The sequence below is a fragment of the Aulostomus chinensis genome, chromosome 13 (assembly GCF_037954235.1).
Source record: "Aulostomus chinensis isolate RoL2024-O1b breed Wild chromosome 13, RoL_Achi_v1.0, whole genome shotgun sequence".
Lineage (NCBI taxonomy): Eukaryota > Metazoa > Chordata > Actinopteri > Syngnathiformes > Aulostomidae > Aulostomus > Aulostomus chinensis.
Window position 1 is genome coordinate 19,298,797 of NC_141332.1, and position 22,560 is coordinate 19,321,356.

The following is a 22,560-nucleotide window of genomic DNA, read 5'->3' on the forward strand; positions in this document are numbered from 1 at the left end:
AGTAAACAAGCAATATCTTATCAGTCTCACCTCCAATTCTTTATTTTATGTAGAACATTTAGAGAAATGATGTGATTCTCAAAATGAAACATTTTCAACTCAGAGCTCACTTCCAAAATAAAACTAACAGGAATACTCCTTAAGAAAAAAACAAACAAACAATTGAGCAAAACCCTTCAGACATGATGAGCAACTTTAAGACTATGAATTACAAAAGATAACATTTTTAACGGGAGAAAAATAACTATTTGATTGTGCCATGTTCTGCTAGCAGCAGACACCCAGGTAGCACCTGTTGTTTTAACAGAACTGAAACCAAAAAAAAAAAAAGAGGATATTCAACTTATATTATTTGGGGGAGGGTTTCATGCTCAGTTCTGAAAAAAAAATGCAGAAATGGAAAGCCTATGATTTATATTATGTTCTTTCAACAAATTCTGATAATGCTGCAACAAGATGAGGATACGCAATCAAAGTTTATCATCGTTAGACAAATCTTTCAATATTCCCATTTATGATTTATATTCTGGATTGAATGAAACATGCTCTGACTATTAAAATTCATAACTTACCAGTCTCTCCTACCAACAGTATAAAAACAAATTAGAAAAAACACGCTACAAAGATGCTTTCATGAAAAAAAGCATTCTCCAATCAACTTGTACCCTAAAATGAAATTCATACTCCAGTTAAAATACTTTGAACACAGTGTGGGAATGAAAGAAACAGGAGCAGGGAAATGGATTCCACAGGTATGATTGTCCACAGGTATGTCGGGGATCTATGGCCACGAGTTCAGTTTCACAGTAAAGAGTGCAGAGGAGTGGATGATCAGTCAGCTGGACCGGACAGGATGGGGGGGGGGGGGTTCTACCGGGAGTGAAATATGAATTAATACAATCCATAGAGGCGCACCAGGTTCCCTTCACTGTGGTTCAGTGGAAGCTTAAGACTGTTTGACCTTGTTCTTTTCTTGGTCGTTGATGTGCTGTTCTTCCCTGCTGTCCTCTCTCTCTGGCCGGTCATCACTCTGGCGAGCGATAAGCAGTCGGCAGGTGAGCAGAATTCCAAAGACTAGAGCGTGGGCGTAGCGTTTGAGAGGGTCTCCTACTAACTGATGGAAGAAAAGGACCGCCAACATAACAAGGAGCAGCAGGAAGTTGGCCACATCCTTCGGCCTGCCCGGCACCAGGGTGAGAACCACCCCACAGCCCACCTCCAAGGAGCCGATGATCTTACGAAGCAGCACAGAGCTGATACCGACCTTTTTCAGGCCTGGCAATGCTTTAGCGTAGCTCTTGTAGGCTCTTTTCTGAAAGGAAAAATACCACAAAAAAAAGCATTTGTGAATATCGCTACCATTCAAGTAAGGCAACACAAACTTCTTTGGTGTCTTATGGTGAGGATGTTTGAGGACCATGCAAGTTCACTTGATCAAACAAGGTTCTGGAGGTGAAATGGGATCGATATTCTCCTGAGGAATTGATCAATCCCGGTAACGTCTTATCATCAGAGGTCGACTAACTACAAAGGAAGCAGGTTGTGAAACAGTAGAAGCCTCATGATATTAACCCTGTAAGAACTACACTACCCACAATCCTAACGTGACACAAGGACGCAGAGATGTGATTCCTTTTCAGGTTCCATCGAGGAGAAATGCCAATTTGTCAGTGGGTCTTGAAACGCAGCAACGCTGAGTGAGAAATGTGCAGTTCTTTAACCTTTAAGATAAATGCAGACACACTTGTCAACTCGCCTTTATTTCCATTTGCTTATTTCCTTTGAGACTGTTAGGGACCAAAATTATTGCTGCAATATTCCAATACTGAGTGACTGCCAACTGCAAAATAGCTCCAACTACAAGACAAAGTGCTTTACTTCTGTGGCTGATGGGCTCCAGTTGTTATTACCAGTGTCTGACAGCATCATTGGAAGGAAAAGGAGCTGAAGTCTCACTCTGAAATCCGGCTTGCTTACTCCATGGATCATTTCTCCCGCGGTCCCTCTGGTCTCCACTGTCTCCTCTAGTTTATTTTGGGCTCATGCAAGACTGTTTCCAGCACAGCAATGTTGTCCAGAGCCACAAAAACCATCTGATGAGGTGACAGTGTTCTCCTCCCTGCTCCACTGCGGTGCTGTTGCTCAATATTGGAACATTTCAAATGATTTTGTTCCCCATCAATCACTTTGTCCCTAACAGAGTCCAGGTTTAATATATATATATACACACACACACACACACACACACACACAGGGCTTTTTCCTTTAATCTTTAGCTCACTACTCCTTGTCTGAGTGGCCATTATAAATGTCATTTGTGATCAACACGGGATAATATTCCCTCCGAGCGTCTGATGTCACGTTGAAGCTGTGAACTGTGACTTTCCTTGCAGGATGTTTCAACGTCGGCACCTGCAGGAGCGTCACAGAATTTGCTCGAATGTGCCGCCATTGCTGCTCAGCTGTTCAACCGCTGCTCGGTGGAAAACCAGAAGAGAAATTGTCACTACGCCTTGAAAAAGAGCTGTCAAGATCAATAAACCCAATTTCGACCACGACCCCTCTGCAGTACTGAGATGAATCCTAACGTGTAATAGGAAGGCTTTCCATCTTTCACTGGGTTTCGGTGTTTAAATGGCATTTGCTTACGGATTGATTCATTCATTCGTTCCACGCATCCGCGGTGGTTCTTGATTTATGAACAGAAAGCGTTTTCTTTTTTTTTCAAGGTTTATCAGCAAATACACAGGCCTAGCTTGTGTGCTAACTGTGTTGATGCGAGACAGGTAGTATTTAATCCCATCCTGCCCAGGTAAATTCTTTCCCGCGGTGCATCCGCAGTGTCAGTCAGTTATGGAAATCGTTCCTTTTCCCGTGTCTTTTCAATATTGAGGTCAGCACTATCCGAGCAGCCCCCTCATGTCTGCAGCCAACACGGAACAATGGTGGACCCCCCCTCCACATGCACCGTTAGGTTTACTCACCATTTCACTGTAAGCATCTTTACTGAGCCTCGGCGTCAGCTTAATGGTCCCCATGAAGACGAAAAACAAACCCAGAGCAAAGGAGAGGGCCACAATGGTTATCGTTCTCGGCGAGGCCATCTTTCGCCACCGTGCACACAGGATGTCGCTTCCCACTGAATTGAATGAGTGTCGATGGTTTGCCGGTGAAGATGCATTGGGGGGGGCTGGCCTTAAAGAATCAACCAGAAAACATGGCGACGCGCTGGTCCCTTTCAACGCCGCATCCAGTTGCATAGATACGGCTAGGGGAGCAGCCAGGCGCTAATTCTTCGTCCTCCCATCATTCAAATACACATAATTCACAATAATTTTACATCAAATTAATAGGTAGGAGATGGAACTTGACACTGCTAGTATTGCTCGTACTCACGGGCGTTTCTACTCACTCCGAGGGCCCCAGACTAAAGGGAACTTGGGGCCACCTTGGAGTTTCTTGCTATTCAAAAGGAGGCGCAGTGGGGCTGAAGCTGGCGTTCCAGTTGAACTGAAAGTTCTGAGTTTCTGAGATTTCAGGAGGAAATTTCTACCGACACCCTTTCTGAGATTCTTCTTGAAAACTCCGAAAATCCTGACCAACCCGAGAGTACAATTCAAAACGGCCGCTCCACGCGTTACTTATGTGAACGCTTTGAAAATATACATTCTTTAGCACTTTGTCTTAATTGTGTCACATGAAATATGTTGCGCGCAACCTGTTGTTCGTCTTCAGCGTGTAGACTTGTTCCACAACAATGGTCTGGACAAAATACTGTACCTGAATACTACAGATGAGACGTGACCAATATGTTTCCTGCTTAACCTTTCCTCACTTTTTTTCCCACTGGAACAAGGTCATCTTGAGTGTGACATCACTCCCAGTTTGGATGTCAGAGTTGTGAGGTAAATGAAACACTTCAGTATTATGTGTTAAATTTGGAAGGCAGGGATTAACCTCGGTTTTCTTGGAAACGGAGTCAAATATCGTAGTAAAATGCAGTACAGGTCAACAGTTACCCGCCATCCTGCAAGTCCCGGCTGACAGTTGGCATCACTCTGACTGCAATTTCAATGTCATACGCTAAAGGCTGTTTATTTTATTTTATTTTTATTTTTTGTAATTCCCCTTTTAGAACGAGCTAAATCAAACAATGCTGAGCAATGACATTCAGTAATACATTACAATAATTTCATGACTTCTATCTTTCCATTCATCACTGATCAGAAGTTCTTTGTGTTGAAAAAATAATACATTTCATTTAATCTATTTTCTTCTTGGTGCTATCGCTCTTTTTAATATTCTGTTGCATCCTGTTTGTTTATTTGCGCAAATGAAAAGTTAAAAAAAAAAATATATATATATATATATATATATATATATATATATATATATATATAATTGCAAGAAAATGCAAAGAACTGCCAGAAACCTTCCAGATATCGTCCAGGCAACACATTATTAGAGAAATCTATAGGAATGTAGAATTCACAACTACCAGTAAATTTAAACATACGTTACTATGTCATCAGAGCAGCATTTTAGAACAGACCAGCTTATCATGAGAAATGCACCAGTCACATCTTCATGGACGACTGTATGAAGAGAACCCTGTGAATGCGATCATTCATTATGTATCAGCGCGTCTGTGTTTGTAGTGACTGACTTAGTTCATTGATTCCCACTGGTTCGGAAATAAATGTGTAATGCATATTTTAAAAGCTTTTTTCTCAAAACTTAGCAGGCCTAGCTTTTGTGCTAACTGTGTTACAAGCAAAAACAGCAGCTTTGACCCATTTTCGAAAGTATGCGCAAGGATAATGATGCTTTGTAGAGGCATAATAGTTGTGTGCAAATGTCACTCTCCTTATCTCTTTCTATTTAGGTCAGTATCTCACACATATTATTCCAGTTTGACAGCTTTTAATGTTTGCACTGATTTAGTGAGTTTGTTGAGTGGACAGGTCGATACAATAGAAATTCAGTTTTTTGATTTATGGCATTACAACTCTACGCCTTTTCATCTTAATCTTACAGAACTGAATTTTTGTGCTCCTGTAATGAATGATGGCTGTAACGATCGCAGCGTTGGTTCCTACAGCGCTGGAGAGGCAAAGCTCTCGCCCTACCGGGCCAAGAAACCGCAGCTATGGGCATGTGGTGGTTTTGTCATGTGACCTAGTAAACCCAAATCAATTACAGATATTTTTGTCTAGACCTGAATAATAACAAACATCCCTTGATTTCATTTTTGCACCATCTAATTAATTTGTATATTTTATTACAAAATGTGTTCCAGGTCATGTGACCTGTTGATTTGAAATCAACACCTGATATTATTACTAGACTTGGAAAAAAAAAAAAAAGACCAACTTATTCAGTCTCGTCGCTGCTGGTGTCAAATAAACACATACAGTGAACAAGTTGTGACAAAATGTTTATTATACAATTTCATAGATCTGTTTACAAGGGTTGAAATTTACAAAAAAAAGAAGAAGATACATTTCAAAAATCATGTTTCACATACAATAAAAACTGCATAGATTATACAATATTTTGGCCAAGTAAATATGTTTATCCATAACATATCATATCACTAATTTTAGTTTCATGTTAATAAATACATGCATCATTTAGACTGCCCTTCACTACACTTGGACTGCTTCACTCCAAATGTTCAGGGATCCGGTCAGGGGTGTTACTTGAATAGAAATGTCAGTCATTGTGTGTCTTTGGTGAAAAAAGTGTGTGTGTAGGAGAGAGAGAGAGTCTTGCGGTGATGTACAGCAGCAGACCACATCATCACACTGAGGCCGCAGCACACAAGGCGGGATTCACTCTCACTGCCTCTGATCCTGGCGTTCCTTCAGAGCCAGAATTGCTTTTCGGTAAAGATCTATCAGGAGACAGGGTCATCGTCTTTTAAACAGAAGTCCATCACTTTAGAGTCCACGGGGTTACTGCGTTTGATTTGCGGATGGAAGAAGAGGATGAGACTCACCAAACGTTGCAGACAGATCCACAGGTTGAGTGTATGCGGTGGGCATCTCTTCTGTGTTGATCTTGTTCTTCCGTTTTACTTTCACAATCTTCTTTCTTTTCCTCCTTTCCCCCTTAGCTGGAAATTAGATTTTTAAAAAATTTAATCTCCACTCTGAAAGAAATAATAAAATATCTAATCTATTATTCAGGTATCTGAACCTTTGAATGGCTTTTCTTCACTGAGGGCTGATTTGGACAAATCCACCGTCTCTTCTTTCACCTTGACCTTACGTTTGGGTTTGCCTTTCTTCGGTGGGATGAGGGCACTGCTGGCCTTCTCTCTGTGCCCGGAGGGCTCGTGCTCGCCTTCGTTACCCTCCTCTTCCTCATGATCATTCAGTTCCTCTTGATCTTTTTCACCCTCCTTGATTTTAACTGATTTTTTCTTTTTCTTTGCTGCTGTTTTTTTCAGTGTGTTCTCCTGTGAATACAATACCTGTGAGTTGTTGTTTTTTTAAGCATTTATTCACTGCTTTTATTTATTATTCATAATTATGACAAACAATATGAGGTGTAAAAATCATTTGGGTGTAGAGAAGCCTGGAAGAGGGTTGACCAGAGATCTCTGAGAACTAACAAAGTGACATTAAAACCATAATGTGAAGAGGGGCCTTAATGCATACAAGCATTTCTGAAGAAATACAGTCAAATGTGTTTTCCTAAAGCAATTTACCCTTTCAAGCACTCACAAACAGTTCTTTTGAGCTTGTGAACACATTTTTCCTTATGGCATTCAATCTTTGTTACTCCAGAATGCAGAAAGAGCCAGCCACATATACTGAAGCTAATGGTGCGTGAATGCTAACAACAGCTACAGAAAATAACAAAACAAAACAGAGAAACACAGAAAGCAACAGCAAAACTGACAAAAACAAATGTTAATTTAGGAAATCCCAAGCACATCATCCAGTATCCACACCTACTTTATGCTCCCTTGTGCTCAATAATTCCCAAAGAGTTTTATTTGAGCTAAAAACAATCAGTCGATGCTCATTCACGGTAGCTAGCGCTTTCAGTTGAACCTCCTGAAGTTACAGTTTGTTTTCAGCTCAGTTTTTTGCTAAGTGACCAGGATAATTGAGCATGCAGCCGGATGAAGAAGATGTGGATATTAACAAAACGGGCTCGTGCTGCCGTAGTTGTTGTTAGCCATCAGTCGCTACGAGCTTCAAGCGCAATACACACGTCTGGCTCTTTCTGCATACTGGAGTCACAAAAAAGTAATGCTGGAGGGGGAAAAAAAAAATGTTCATAAGCTCAACCCACAAAATACACGCAGAAGTATCAGTTTAACCTTTTGTAGCATGTTCCGGATGGGCTGCAGCTTTCCTTCCCCCTTAGTCTTCTTCTCCTTGTCTTTTGGCCGATGAACCTGCCGAAGCTCTGACTTGCTGGATCGTAATCTGGCATCAGACAACAGTGTGTTATTAACATTTCAAGCTGAAGCGAATGATGATTTGTGCAATACTTTCATAAAAGATTGCGTACCTTTCACCCTTTGTTTTTCTGCGAATCTTCTCTGTTTTACCATTCTTCTCCTTCTCTCTTGGTTCTAGAGGTCTCTTGCTGTCTATGGCTACCCGGGTACACAACTCAGGGTAATCCAGACTCACAGCACGCAGCAACCAGCGAAGGCCTCGTAACGTCTTCCTGTCTGACCAGCGTCGCAGGTCCATTAAGGCTGAACAAGGCTCCTGAGAGGAGAGGGAGCATCCACCATCACTTCCAAGAAGCATCACTCCCAATTTTCCAAACACAGTTAGTGTGAACTCACTATATGGCACAGAGAACGGCTCTGGTTGACCAGCCTCTCCAACGACAGCACCTCGATCAGCTCACTTCCCAGAAAAGCATTCATCTTGTCCTGTTTGTTCGCCAGCCTAGAAGGAAAACAGTGCAGCACAAACTTACTACGCTGCAATTTCATTTCTAAGGAACGTACTTCTCAACCACTGGGTGAGGGCCCATGGGAAGGCTGTGAGCGCCCTTTTTTTTAAGTAGAATATTAACTTAGAAGTAAAAGTAAAGATAATTAATTAGTACAACAACAATCCATCTTCAAACAATATCATCAATTTGAGACATGCATTTGGCAAGCTAACAGCTGTTGTTTTTGTTGAATTTATTTAATTTATACACTTATACATTCGTTCCCTGAAAAAGTACAGTATGATTACAGAAATAAAGGGAATTATTTTTAATGCAATTTTCTTATCTTAATAAGTAAATTCTGGTCACTGCACTGGCTAGTCATTTGTTACTGCTTTACTTGTTAGATCTCAACAGATGCTATACTTTAGTATTTCTTCTCCCCCACCACCAGAGGGCGATGTGTACACCTCACAAAACATGGATTTGTAAAATTCAAGTATTAAGTGGAATATAATTACACTAGTATTGGTTTTCCTGCCACCCTTGGTTGTTTGAGCAGGTCAGCCAGAACCTCCTTGACCTCCTTGATCCTCTGTCTGTCACTGGAGTCCACCACAAAGATGATCCCATGTGCTTCCCCACAGAGCTCCCTCCAGGCCCCCCGCGACTCTGCTGACCCTCCTACATCCAGCAGGGAGACCAGGTAGTTCTCCACCCGCAAGTCATTCTTGACACAGCCGTGGGTGGGTCCTCCCTCCACGGCGTGGGGGACTGGAGGAGACAAAACACATGAAATATTAATCTCCACTACAGTCGAAATGACTAGAATTTGAAAGTCACGATTGAGTTACCTCGTAACATCCCTCGGATGGAGGAGGTTTTTCCTGCTTTGTCAAGACCAACCACAAGAATAGTTACCTTCCTGCAAAGATGAAAATGACCAGGAGAGATAATGAGAATTGGGATGATAAGTCAACTAATGTGGCAAGCAACTTTAACTTTATACTCATAATACTGCTGGGATTTTGAAGTGCTGACATGGGGGCGGGGGGGTTAAACCTTTATTTATTATATTGTACAATCTTTATTTAAATGTATAAATGTAAATCTTCATGTCTTACCTGATTGGCTCCTGAATTTTGGAGAACCAGGTGCAGCAGTTGCTCATTAGGTTGAACATGTTTGTGTGAGGTGAACAAGGTGTGCACAGCGGCCACCATTTTCTCTGGAACTCGTACCTTCAAACAGATGGTGGTACACTGTGACTCACACACACTCAAACAGAACTAAAGCGGTTTGGTTGAGTCATTCGGGGTGACAGCCAGGTCCAGTACATGAGCACGCACACACACACACACACACACACACACACACACACACACACACACACACATATGCTTTATGTCTGTCTCCTTTGGACTTAGAGGACTTTTACAGATGGTCACTCCAGGCAAAACACTGGCTGCCAAGTGTCCTTGGTTCAATACTGACTAGTCTAGCCCATTCATTTATCAATTATTCATTTCACTTGGTTATCCATAGTAATTCTCAATTCATATTTGCAGCCAGTAATATGGATCATTATGCGCAGATGTCTCCATATTAGTTTTGTCTGAGTTTTTATTCTATTTTATGAATTTTTTATTGGATTCTATATTATTTATATCTGTTTTAACTCATTCCATCATTTATCTGACCTCTTTCATATTCTATTATTTCATTTTTTTTCTTGTTCCAACAGTGCTCTTGTGTTCTTATTCTTGTTGTCTCAACTTAGCGGTCTGTTTCATTACCCTTGGACACATCTTTATAAGATTTTTTTTGAAAATTGCTCCAGAAAAAAAAAAAAACCTCATTATTATGATTGCTACAGTCTATCATTACATCAGTCGTAATGTTCCCTCATCGTTTCCTCAGTCTAACATCCGACTTGCTGCTAAATGAGATGATGTACAGCCCAGTAGAAGCGCTTGGTGACTAGTTGGAGTCTCGTAATTCAGTCGTAGCAGGTGTCTGAGGTCGTCGGGCCACAAGCTAAAAAAAAATACTGGCAGATCTTTCAGTCCTTTGTCCCAAGCATCTGTTCAGTCTGTAATCTGCTAAAGCCAGTTTACATGGCCTGCTTTTACAGTGTTGTTAACAAGCTGACCCATATTGGTTTGACTGTAGGAGACAGTGAGGTCATCAACAATCCCACCACAGGACGTTTTCTTCCTCACATGAGGTGTGAGAATTCTGTCCATGTTCTGGAATTCTGTGTATTTCAGCGTAAACACAAGGAGACTTCAAGCAAATCAACATTAAATGCTACATTTTTCCAGTAGTTTGTTTTTCTGTTCACAAGACTTAATTTTGATTGAAGAGTGTTGTGTGAGTGTAATGTGCGCTGTTTGCATCGCGCTCTAACAAGGCTGAATGTCGGAAAATGTCCAAATTTGAGCAAAAACTGATTTTTGGGCCATAAAACATTGACAGGATGGAGCTGGAGCACTTAAGGCATTTTCTTCCTTGTTTAGATTTTCATTTTTAAAAAAATTGCAGTGATACAATAAAAAAAATTAAAAATGCATCATAACAATATACGTAATTTCTAATTAATTTATGTTGCTACATATTGTTAAATATTTAAAAATGCACCAATATCAATAAATAAATATGAATAAAATAGACAAAAAATGGGAGATTTCTTAAGAACAAATATGCAGGAAAAGACGGCTTATGGTGAAATAACATTATAATCAGCTGTTACGGTGAAAACATGTTCATGTAAACAACACAAGTTTTACAACACTCTGTATCCATCATGTTTCTTTGGCTGCAGTCAAATTTGAATACTCTGTAAACTGCTTATAGAAATCAACTTGGAGTTAGTTAACATTCAGATGTGACACGTAATAAAATACAGTGAATTTATCAAATGTAACCAAAGAATGTTAAACCAAGTGGAAACTTCAACACTAGTCAGATTCTACTGAAAAGGTACTGCATTCACATATGAACAGAGACAAATTACAAAGTTCAACAAGCCAGTAAATGTTAAGAATACTTACAGAAGCAAGTCTATATCCATGCATTTGTTGGAGTACACGCCTCTACTAACATGTTGTTCCCACCTGCAACAATCCTTAAACAGGCTCATGCTAAGCCTTTGGTCACCCCATGTGGAAGACGTAACCTGGGAAATGTGGTTCACCATTTCAGCCAATGGCAGACTCACCTGACCTAATAGCTCAGCCTATTGGAAGGCTTCTAAAACCAAACAAAGGAGTAAATATATCTGAGCAGTTCAACTAAACTTCTCTCATGGCGTGACCTGTGACGCGCTGTGATCTCCCTCTGAAAGTAGCAGCACGGACAGATTTAGTCTCAACCCTTTTGGTCACTTACATAGATAATGACATCAGATGAGAGAGATGACGTTGACGCGGTGTCACGTTACAGTTGAGAATCTCGCCGAGGACACATGGACACTTGGACCTCAAACTCAGTATAGATGTATGCATTCATGTGAGGTATTTTTAGAAATTGACATCTGACAAATAACAGCAAACATATTTTAATCTATATTCAGGGGAAACGCAAGCTTTTTAATGAGTATATCTGATACATTTATTTTTTGTTCAATTAAATAAAACCCTTGATTTAAAAGAGCTCAATATATTCATTAGACTGTATTATATCAGGTCTCCTCAGAGAGGATGAACCTGTTACATAACCTCCTAAATAATATGATTAAGCTATGACACCTACTGTAAAGCAGCTTGCACCACTAGATGGTGTCATAATAACAGGAGCTATTTTTTTACTGTTGCAATAAAATCACAGCCCTTCATTGGTGGTCCAGAGATGGAAAGATAAAATTCTCCTGTTAAACTCAGGACACAGATTGCTAATCATTTACTAAATCCACATTTTTGATCAGGATTCAAATGATTAAACAGAAGAATCTAGACAGTTACAAGAGTGGAAAGGATTTTACAACTGTGATCAAATTAAACTTTTAGTTGAATGTTTAGTGAGTGGTCTCAGAGATCCGGAGCCATGGTGTGTTTGCAGCCTTTATCTCATTAAGTCATTACGCCAACATCCAATCAGGCGCCGCCCTATCCTGCTGAGTAGACTCATCACTGACTGACCAGAGTACTGCGTCAGCTGACACTAAACACACACACACACACGCACACATGCTCACACACACACACACACACACACACAGAACAAACAGCTGCAGCCGATCCCAGTAACCACACGCCCAATAGCTCCTCTTCTCCACATTGCAAACATGTTGATTTTGCAATCTGAGCTGTAGTTCCACCACAGTACACTGTGACTCTACAAAGCCAGTTCAAAACAAAGACCAGCACATTTTTATGGTCAGTCTCGTTATGATGGTCATTCCGGCTGCACTGACCTGACTGGCTGGTGACACCTTACACAGGATAAGCTCTGTAATGAGGTTTCATTAGTTTCCATTGCTTTCGCATTGCCCCACAGAGCGCACAACCTCTGCTGCCTGAAGTCACTGACCCGCACCGCTGCCTCACCAAGCACATGCATTAGTAATTACATGTCTGCCCCTGTCTCAAAACCAAGCTCCAGTCACTGACTCAGAGGGAATGTGACTCGACAAGAAGAGGTTTGGGATGATTTCTGGATTCCCCACGTTGAAACCGTGTCACAGTTCATTGGGAAATATCCTCAGAGGAACTACTTCCTTTAAAGATGAAGCTTCTGTCGCTATACAAGATGTTACAATAAAACAGAGAAGTGGTAAAATTGCGTTTAAGAGAAGAGGTCACACTCAAAATTCAATCTGCAGTCATATGATGACTGCAGATTGTTTTCCTCGTGCACTTTGCAAACACATAATCCTTGTTTGCAAAAGCAGTTCAGCAAACATTCAGGTGATTCTGTTCATTTGTACCACAAAATGTTCTTGTCTAATCAAATGGGGAGATAATGACGAAACATCTGTGTGTAAAGTAAAGGAGAAGACTGAGTGAGAGCCTACTGGTTGATTCAGGGTTGTAGCGCCTGCAGGTCTCGATGACAAGGCCAAGTCGGGCCTGTTGGAAGAAACTAAAAATGGAAGCGTAACTGATCTCTGACTGTGCTTCCATTTGGTGGGTCGGATATTGGAAAGCTGCAGCGTATTTCTCTCCGCGTGCTCTCAGCCAGCTGGAAACAAGCACATATAAATAAAAGATGTATGACATGAAAATGAAGGTTGTATACCTATTTATAGTAGATTTAAATGTACAAACTGGCACAAGTGCCACTTTGACGACTGATCAGATTTAGAAAAACGTGTTTATCCTAAGGGATCATAGAGCTATTTAAAGAGCTTTTTTCTGTACATCACAAAAAGAAAGCAGCATAAACAGAGATGTACATAGTTTTAAAATGTATGTTCTATTTTCTATTATTGTCTTTTTGAATTTATTTATTTGGTTACATATGGCAGGCCAACTTTGGCCCCTGTGTGTTCACCTTTTTGTTTAAACAAGCAATTTGGAGACAAAATAAATTGTATCTGTCTGCATTTCATTGTTTATTTGTCTGTCTGTCGGTTTGTTTGTTTGACTGTATTTACAATTTACAGTTTGTATTTACCTTTCTATATCCTAATACCATTTAGCTACAGACTTGATGAATGGTTGATGAGATAATGGAGCCAGGCTTCTAGCATTTGTGCTGGATTTGGTAGATACAGTACTGTGTACTGTAAACATGTCAGGATTTGTCAATGTTTTGGCATCACGTTTACTTTCCTCGACATTCGCGTTTCAACCGGCTGCAGGCAGAGGCTAAAATGTGTGTAATATGGTTGAATAGATACAGTTGAAAGCATATTGTATAAAATCTATGTAAAAGCACAAATAACCTTGAGCTAAAAAGAAACTGATGATGTGATCTTTACACCATGTATAATTTGTATTTCGTTTTTGCCCATAATTAGTTTTAAAACCTCTATTTGAGCACATTTAGTGTTTGTGAACCCATGATCTATTCTTATCTTTCTACATTCAGAGGCCCCACACCTATTGTTTTCTTGGGAAACACAGAAATGTCCTTTCCTGCTGCTTCCCTTAAAGGATACATTTAGTATCCTGGGAATGTCCGGACAGTCAGGTCGTTCGAGGTTAGCGCACTTCCACCTCCCCTGGGCTTTTATTTTGAAAAGGAGCGAACAACATTTCCGGTATCTTACTGTCAGTTTGTGACTTGACGTAGCTGTTGATTTGACAGGCGCTGACCAGGCGTAGTAGTCGTGCTGCTCCGGTAGGATCTTCCGACTCTCTGCCGTCACTCACGTCTCCTGGAGCCTCACTACGTCTCTACCGGGGAGGAACTAACGTCTGACCTCCAGCAGCGGAGTTTGGACGGTGACCGGCTGAGTTGTGACCTGACAGCCTTGACGATCATTGTCACCACCGGAGCAGAAACGCCGCGGAGACCTCCGGCTTCAAATGAACGCACGAGCCGGTGGTTGACCGCCTCGTCCATCGGAAGAAGGCGGCGATGTGAAATCCGCGATGATCGACTTGGTGGAAAGTTGGGAGAGACGGCGCATCAAACTTAGGAGGGAGTTCAGTCATTCAGCGAAACGTGGCATTTAAATCAGCCATCATGTGTGAAGTAGCTCCGGAGGAGCAGGAGAGCGAGATCACGGACGTTGAGGCGTCCGGGCCGGAGAACGGAGTCATGCTGGTAGTCCGCCACAGACAGGTCCACCCGCCCCTCAGCGTGGTGCTAGCCACGGTGCTCTACCTCGCTGAGTTCGTCGTCGCCGGCGTGCTCTGCAGCAACTACCACAAGAGCGACGATGTCGTGTGGTTGGGCTTCACCATCACCTTCATGCTGGTGCCCGCCGTGCTCATCCAGCTCGCCCTCACCTTCATCCACAGGGACCTGGGTCGGGACCGGCCGTGCGTCCTCTTCCTGCACCTGCTGCTCCTCGGGCCCCTCATTAGGTAGGTGGGGCAGGGGGGCTGCTCCTTCTAGGCCCTACACATTGGTAGTGCCCGCCCTGAAGGCCCTGATCCCTACTGGCTCCCTTATCATTACAGTCCATTCAACCAATAAGGGCACCTAGCCAGCACTGTTGGATGAGTCAGTTGAGAAGTATTACCTCAAAGTTTAACAGTATTTAAAGAATAACTTTAGTAACAAACAAACAGCCTGCCTGTCAGAGATACTGGATAGTTTGTGCAGGAAGCAAAACCATTGGCCCCTGTTCAAAGTGGCTTTCAGTTCAGTTTATTAAAACAAACATAATTCCAGCTGTAAAAGCTGCTATATTACACAGTTCAAATCTTCCTAAATGATAGACAGTAAATTGTCTTAAGATTATTAATGCATCTACTCTTTTTTTTATGGATAAACAATTTCCTCCTTTCATTTAAAGTGCAGCAGCTCGATGTTGAGTCCATAACAACACAGAATCTTTAGCGTCTATCATGACGCTGTAATAGTTTTGATTCAACAGTCCGCCACCTTCAATCCACTGCAGTGGCCTCACTCAGCGTTATTCTGCAGAATTGTTTGACATGAAGTGATCACACTCCAGATGGAGTGTGTCTCCAGTATAAATAATAGGCTGGGTGGCTGCTTCGGAACCACCCACGTGATGTGCGTGAGAAGGTCCAAAATCCTAAACACTTGCTGCCTTTAGATTCTTTTAATCTGAAATTCTCCTGGTGGTGTTTGTGTATCTTCCTGTCTGGTCTCTGAAACCCATCAGTCCAATGACTGGCGTCCGCCCTAGAAACACATCCTTCACATTCATGGCTTGTACGTGGCTCAGTTGAATGAGCTCATCGGGGAATAATGGCACCCAAAGGCCTCAGTGTTGCAGACCAGGCAGGCAGGCAGCTGATCAGGCCTGACGGGTCAGAGAGGGGTCCTATAGTTGATGGTTTGATTCTGGTTCTTTACGGCAGAGGAGCAGCGGAAAGTCAAGTTCAAATACAGTCGAAGCAAAGTTTAAAATGAGGGACCTGTTTGACAACGAGTGAGTCATTGCAGGAAAACCTAGGCGAGACTTGTGAAATTCATATCAACACTTAATACTCCATCTGTGAGCTTTGTTTGGCCCTGAGGTGTCGCTCACAACTGATACTTCTATAGAGCTCACTGAAGGGTGTGTTCCCTCGCAGGGCTGGAAACTCTAGCCTCAGTCGTGCCGGTTATCTGCCGCAGAGAGAAAGAGAGAGAGCTTTCTGAGCAAACACTCCTGAGAAAGTTGCTGGATCCAAATAGATACAGTTCCCCTGTACTGAAAGATCACTTGGCCCCTGATCAAACAGCTCCATAAATCCAGACTGACAGCAGCTCCAGGACCTGTTAGAACCACTGTCTCTGGGATCAGGTCGGCTGCAGGTTTGACGTTATCACATCCTGGAGATGAAGACACTTGCAGGAGACGGGTAGCAGCTCTGGAGATTACTTCTTAGGGCTGTATCGATAGAGTTGCTGAGGAAAAAACCTGCATGTCAGCAGCTATGATGGCATTTATGAGTCTATGGGTAGTTACACAGTTGCTGCCCTGTCATTCGTGGGTCATGGAACAGCTACACAATACTGATACTGGAATATCTGTGCAGTGCCGTGAAACAAAATCCTGTGATTTATAGGGGAACTGATTTTACTCCAACAATCTAATAGAGCAAACGTAGCAGCGTCAGCTTTATCTTTCGACTCTGGTTCACGCACGCATACGATGGCAGTGAAAACAACATCGCCAGACATCCCAGCGAGTCTGTGGTGCCATGCTGCTGATTTATGACCAAACCTGTTCACAATTATAACCTGTTCCGCTCAGCTGCAGCACCTGACACGTGGCTAGAAAACAGACCGAGTTCACTGGCTCTGCTTCCTCTGTTTAACTTGAAGCTCATCGTCTAGGCTTCTGTGCTGTAAACAAACCACCTTATTTGTACAGATGGAAGGTTTCCTGTGTGGTTGGGGGACTGTGTAATTGCTGAGTCGGCTGCTGCGCGTCATCTGTTATCAAAAGTTGAATTTTAATTCTAAGCGGAGAACTGCAGGTGTTTTCTAAATGTTCTATTCCAGGGGTGGACTTCATGTTAAAGATACACACTGCTACATGGTGGATCATGTCTTGACTTGTTTTGTTACATGAACGATCCTGTTCCCACAGCAGTGACAGAGACTACATAATTACTGTATCCGCCTGGACTCGCCCCAGCACACACACGGCGTGTTTTTATGAACTCAGTCCGACATGATTGGAGGCCTGATGCGTACTCCCGGGAGGCCAAAACAGGATGATCTTGCAAAAGAGTTGTTGAAAGAATTTCCTGAATGCTCTGCAGAGCATGTCACAGTGACACACAACTCTTCTGTCTTTATAGAGGTATGTTTTGTTTTGTTTTTTGCAGTGCTGCTTGGATGTGTTAGGGTGCGCGTTCAGGCTGCAGGCGCAGAGCAGCAGCAGCAGCAGCAGCAGCAGCAGCCTGTGGGCCTTGAGAGTCTGAATATTGATTATCCTGCCTAATGCATTTATCAGTCCTGCTGGTTTTTTCCTCCCTAAGTGAAATTCAGTCTGCCTCTGGGTTGCTCCTCAGAATCCTAAGTGCACCTTGGCTGGACTTTAGTGCCCATGTACTGCACTCTTAGCCCACTCTACTGCCAATTTTTCTGGGAAAGAATGTCAGTAAATCAGGTTCTTGTGTCGTCTCTGTTACTCTACTGAAGCCTTTGTACACTAAAGAAGCCTGACCCTCATCTGCCTGTGGCTATCAGCCTGGGAGTGCATATACTGCAGTGGTGTGTGTGTGTGCGCGTGTGTGTGTGTGTGTGTGTGTGTGTGAGTGTATTCAGAGATAAGAGCCAGCTTACCAATAACGACATGATTTCCCCTGCCAGCCTCGAACATGTGGGTCAAACACAGTTCAAGGACCAGCATGGAGGCGCAGTGCTGCGTTGACACTGTCGGGGGACAAAAACAAGAAGTTGCAACTGAAGCAACAAAATCTGAAAATGGCCGACTGCTGATTCAGAGGACAGAGCTCGACAGCATATTTGAACCTCCAAGAAGTAAATTCATGAGGGATTCATGTCTCCAAAGTTGGGGAAAATTTTGCAAAGAAAAGATAACATTCCAGCAGGGTGATGTGAGATTTAGTGCTGCAGTGAGAGTTCCTCCCAGGGATGAGGTTGGAGTCTTGACTGCAGATGTGCAGAGTTTCAGGTTATTTTACTCTTTTATTTAGGGATTATAGTGTTTCCCTCTGTGCTCGCAGTTTCCTTGCACAGAAAAACACACTTCCCTCCTCATGAATAGTGTTTTCTTCCTCCTGCGACCAAACACAGAGAGCATTTACCTTGCAAACGTTAAAGAGGACCACACCCTGAGATCTGGAACCGTTCAGCCTACCTCCTGTGGCTGCCCTCTGGTGGAGCTGCAATGGTTGGTTGTTTGGGTGCAATCCAGGAAGAAAGGTCTCCTCATGATGGAGGGGATGTTTGGATCTACAGTCTCAGAGGAGGACAGTAACTAAATACAAATACTCTGCTTCTGTATTTGAATAGACTTTTCAGGGATGTGAATATAGTTTTTACTCTCTACATCTAAAACATAAATAACAGACTTCTACCAAAAGCAATGTTCCAATCACACAAAGATCACCTGAATTACGTCTGTAGTTCTCATGTTCATTATATTCTGTAATGTTTCCCTTTTTTTTAACTACTTTTAACTGTCGGACTTTTTTAACACAAGAAGCTGTTTTTGTAAGACTGCAAGTATTTTGGTCACCTTTCCTGATAATGAAAGAAGGGAAACAAAAGAGGCTATTTTGATATTTATGCATTTACATAACCCCAATCTTAATTAATATGCACTGTAGGAATTAATTAGTTTCATCATGATTTTTTTTTTATTAGTAGTTTTGATTAAAGTTGTTTTTCTTATTGCTGGGGGCCTAAAAACACAAGACATCTATGTGTGTGTGTGCACATGCTTCACCTTCACCTAACACTGCCCTCTGTTGGTGAGAGAATATTACTCCACTCTCACTCTCTTTCACTCCCTCAGGTGTGTTGAAGCCCTGCTGCTCTATTTCAAAGCAGGTAAAAAGGAGGAGCCGTACGTCACCATCTCCAGGAAGATCCACCTCAAGAAGGGAACGAAGCTGCCCATCGAGTGTGAAATCGGCCAAACGGAACGCAACCTGGCCACCCACAGAAATGCCTTCAAGCGTACCGCCGTCATCCAGGCGTTCCTGGGCTCCACCCCTCAACTGACGCTCCAGCTGTACGCCACCATCCAGGAGAAATACGTGCTCCCCATCAGATGTAAGAACGGAGGAGGAGTCAGGGAGCTTATAAGATACCTCATGTTACTCAAACAGCAGTGAATTACTAGGACAGTGTGGTCAGATTCAGGATGGAAGATTTGAGATGGGGACTTTAGCTTGGATGCAGGAAAATGTTGAGTATAAGGGCCAACGTTTGTGGTTTGGAAATATTACATAATCAAAGGGTGGGTACAGTAACTGCAAGTTTTCCATCCATTCCATCCATCCATTTTCTTCCGCTTATCCTGTTAAGGGTTGCAGGACTGGAGCCTATCCCAGCAGCTTTTGGGTGAGAGGCGGGGTTCACCCTGGACAAGTCACCAGTCCATCACAGGGCCAACACATAGAGACAGACAACCATTCACACTCACAGTCACACCTACGGTCAATTTAGAGTATCAATCAGCCTCGTCCCCTCTTGATGTCTTTGGACTGTGGGAGGAAGCCCAGAGAGAACCCACACAGGAACAGGGAGAACATGGAGACTCCACACAGAAAGATCCTGTGCTCAAGCCGGTATTCAAACCCGGAACCTTCTTGCAAGTTTCCCTTTCCTTGAAAATATATTTTTTTAAAAACACGCTCAACAGCTGAAACACAAATTCAGTAACTAGCAGGTGAACTTAAGTAGAACTTCCTCAGGAGAGGAACATGTTTAAATGATATTCACATTTTGTACATCAGAAGACGTGCAAATGTAGTGAAAATGAAAAAGGAAAATAGATATTGTTGTGTCCTAACCACCAATAAGCAAATCTGGCTTGACGTAAATATCAGCCATTGGAACGACACCTGATATATGCGGGAAAAAAAACAATATTTGGTGACACAGATCCCGTGCTGATATTATCGTGCAGCTCCAGTAAAAAAAAACAGGGCAACTGCTAAATGTCGGAGTGACTAATCGGTGTGCCAGGGTTGTTTTTTCTGCAGCCCATAAGATTATGCTGCTTTACTGATGGATTTTAACGATATGAACCCTGTTTTTGCTCCCGGGATGGTGTGATCCCTCTTTTATTTTTATTATTTGTAAGTGCTTCGGTATTGTGGTGACCTCTGTAAAACTGAACGAGCCACATTTGTGTGTGTTACAGTAGCCCTGATGATCATCACCCTGATCTCCATCACCTACGGCGCCCTCGTGTGCAGCGTTCTGGCCATCCAGATCCGATACGATGACTACAAGGTGCGGGTGCGGCCTGTGGCCTACCTGTGCATGATCATTTGGAGAGGGTTGGAGATCGCCAGCCGTGTCACCGCCCTGGTCCTCTTCAGTACGGCGCTTCCCGAGTGGGTGATACTTGTCGGCATGCTTAACCTGCTCTTCTTCTTCTTCCTCCCCTGGGTTGAGTTCTGGGCCAGGAAAGGCTCCCTGACCAAGGACGTGGAGAAGGACTTCTCTAAGCTGGGTACCATCATAGTACTGTGCATGGTCACGCTGCTCTACGCCTGCATCAACATCTTCTGCTGGTCGGCGGTGCAGCTGGATCTCACTCATCGAGAGCTCATCGAAAGGAGGCAGCACTGGGTCCGCCTTGCCCTCTATTACTGCGGACGATTCATTGAGAACTTCGTCCTCATCACGCTCTGGTATTTCTTCAAGTCGGACTTCTACGAGTACGTGTGCGCCCCGCTGCTGGTCGTCCAGCTGCTGGTCTGCTACAGCATGGCGGTGCTCTTCATGCTCGTCTTCTACCAGTTCTGTCACCCCTGCAGACGCCTCTTCAAGTACAATGTCCACGACTGCCTGCACTGTATTTGCTGTTGTAAAGGGAGGGAAGGAGAGGAGGGGAGGCGAGGGACGATGCCCCCCTCGTACTCCACCACCGCCACCATGGTGCTGGCGCAGGAGGAGCCGCTGGAGCTGCTGGATCCCCCAAACTCACACCCATATGATCTCAACAGCCACCCGGGAGAGCAGGAGACGGCTATCCTGGGATGATATTGCAGATCAGAGATGAGACAGGTGGGGGGACGAGACAAGACTTCACACTCACAAGTGCTTTATCGTTGAAATGCACCCTGGGAATATTAAGGTTGAATAGTTTAACACAGAAGCCACAACAGGGACTTGATGTGTAGATGTGCGCGTTGCCTTTTTTCACTTAAGTGCACCAAACTAAGCATGGATTGAGAAAGACGTCGGATCCTGCTGTCTTTGTTTAGCACGGTTACATACATGAAGTGCGCCACCAGGCCCCAGCCAACCAAAGAATGTAGCACGCTGAGATATGCGGCGATGCACAAAGGCCGCCTTGAGAGAGCGGCAGTGGGTCAGGTACCGGAGTGGGCCAGGTGTGCAGGACACGTGCCAAGTGTGTTCGAGCCTGAAGACTGACCGGGACATCCCCGGTGGACGTCCTCACAAGATTTCCCCACCACCACCCATCCATCCACCCACCGCCTGCCTCTGCACACAGTAGCGTGGAGTCAAAATACAGCAGGAGAGCAAGAAAAGGTCAAAGGAAGAAAAATGTTTCTTCCTTCTTCCCCGACTGCATAAACCTGCTGTGATGAATGCCTTTTATTGTTCACTGTCCAGTCTGGCTGATGGAACTGCTTTTTGGTCTAAAAACAGAAATAAAAACAAGACACACACACACACACACACACTCACACACAAACAAAATCTATTGGACTTTAAAGAAGGGCTGCAACTAACTGCTTTTTTTTTTTTTTACAATCAGTTAACGTCAATTACTTTCTCGAATAGACAGAAAAATACCTGTGAAAAAAATGCATCCATAATTTCCTGGTTTCGTCCTCCACCTCAAAACAAGACAAAACAAAAAGATTCAAAAGTAAAACATATGTGAGAATTTGGACCGAAAGGAATTTTGTCTCTTTAAAAAAAAACAACAACAACAAACTTTAGTGGTTTGTTGACTTTTCAAATAAATCCACGAATCAGTAAACGTCTATTAATGAACCTCCTGTTGCAACTCTACTTTAAAGCATTCAGGGAATATCAGATGTTTTGTAACGCAGATGTAATAACTTTTGATGCTGCATTAACAAGACTGACACTAATTGAGCTTCTACATTATTTGAGTGTTTTTACTTGATTTTTTTTTTTTTTGTGTTTTGTCCTGTTTGTTCAGTGCCTTGACTACTCGCCTACTGTGTTACTTGAAACTTAAAATAAAATATTCTGATGTCTAAACTGGATTCTTTTTTTTTTATGTCATAAATGAATCATGATTCATGTAAAGAAAAATAAACCAGGGTAAACTTCCCTGGATGATTAAACAAATACTTCCTCATTCTCAGATGACTCTCCAAACCTGACTTTCCGGCAAATAGAATGTGGTTTTTCTTCTCC

At 42.8% G+C, this 22,560-nt stretch overlaps 3 protein-coding genes across 5 annotated transcripts; 1 reads left to right on the forward strand and 2 right to left on the reverse strand.

The window, feature by feature from the left end:
• Positions 1–17: 17 nt before the first annotated feature.
• On the reverse strand, positions 18–3,354 carry tmem35a (transmembrane protein 35A). Its single transcript, XM_086222689.1, has 2 exons — positions 2,985–3,354; positions 18–1,312 (listed from the first exon to the last, which is right to left on the reverse strand). Exons 1-2 carry the CDS (start codon positions 3,258–3,260, stop codon positions 947–949), a joined length of 642 nt encoding a protein of 213 aa, XP_086078815.1. The 5' UTR covers positions 3,261–3,354; the 3' UTR covers positions 18–946.
• Positions 3,355–5,418: 2,064 nt separating this feature from the next.
• arl13a (ADP-ribosylation factor-like 13A) lies at positions 5,419–14,865 on the reverse strand. 2 transcript variants are annotated; one of them, XM_086221934.1, is made up of 11 exons: positions 14,126–14,865; positions 12,926–13,092; positions 9,036–9,152; positions 8,766–8,836; positions 8,433–8,685; positions 7,817–7,922; positions 7,531–7,736; positions 7,337–7,445; positions 6,202–6,463; positions 6,002–6,118; positions 5,420–5,896 (listed from the first exon to the last, which is right to left on the reverse strand). In XM_086221934.1, the coding sequence occupies exons 3-11, from the start codon at positions 9,092–9,094 to the stop codon at positions 5,841–5,843; spliced, it is 1,239 nt and encodes a 412-aa protein (XP_086078060.1). In that variant the 5' UTR covers positions 9,095–9,152; positions 12,926–13,092; positions 14,126–14,865; the 3' UTR covers positions 5,420–5,840. The 2 variants fall into 2 exon arrangements, with proteins under 2 accessions (XP_086078059.1, XP_086078060.1); XM_086221933.1 differs by lacking the exons at positions 12,926–13,092; positions 14,126–14,865 and adding an exon at positions 10,965–11,269 and having other exon boundaries at positions 5,419–5,896.
• Positions 14,140–22,401, forward strand: xkrx (XK related X-linked). 2 transcript variants are annotated; one of them, XM_086221931.1, is made up of 3 exons: positions 14,140–14,888; positions 18,977–19,236; positions 20,333–22,401. In XM_086221931.1, the coding sequence occupies exons 1-3, from the start codon at positions 14,545–14,547 to the stop codon at positions 21,178–21,180; spliced, it is 1,452 nt and encodes a 483-aa protein (XP_086078057.1). In that variant the 5' UTR covers positions 14,140–14,544; the 3' UTR covers positions 21,181–22,401. The 2 variants fall into 2 exon arrangements, with proteins under 2 accessions (XP_086078057.1, XP_086078058.1); XM_086221932.1 differs by having other exon boundaries at positions 14,594–14,888; positions 19,009–19,236.
• Positions 22,402–22,560: the final 159 nt, after the last annotated feature.

Bases quoted from the DNA above. Each gene is read 5' to 3' on its own strand.
- xkrx (XM_086221931.1), top strand. From the start codon at position 14,545: ATGTGTGAAGTAGCTCCGGAGGAGCAGGAGAGCGAGATCACGGACGTT. The intron at 14,889-18,976 runs GTAGGTGGGGCA...TCACTCCCTCAG, and splicing joins CTCCTCGGGCCCCTCATTAG to GTGTGTTGAAGCCCTGCTGC. The intron at 19,237-20,332 runs GTAAGAACGGAG...TGTGTGTTACAG, and splicing joins ATACGTGCTCCCCATCAGAT to TAGCCCTGATGATCATCACC.
- tmem35a (XM_086222689.1), bottom strand. From the start codon at position 3,260: ATGCAACTGGATGCGGCGTTGAAAGGGACCAGCGCGTCGCCATGTTTT. The intron at 1,313-2,984 runs GTGAGTAAACCT...TTTTCCTTTCAG, and splicing joins AAGATGCTTACAGTGAAATG to AAAAGAGCCTACAAGAGCTA.
- arl13a (XM_086221933.1), bottom strand. From the start codon at position 11,110: ATGGTGAACCACATTTCCCAGGTTACGTCTTCCACATGGGGTGACCAA. The intron at 8,837-9,035 runs GTAAGACATGAA...TCATCTTTGCAG, and splicing joins AAAATTCAGGAGCCAATCAG to GAAGGTAACTATTCTTGTGG. The intron at 5,897-6,001 runs GTGAGTCTCATC...GTCTCCTGATAG, and splicing joins GGATCTGTCTGCAACGTTTG to ATCTTTACCGAAAAGCAATT.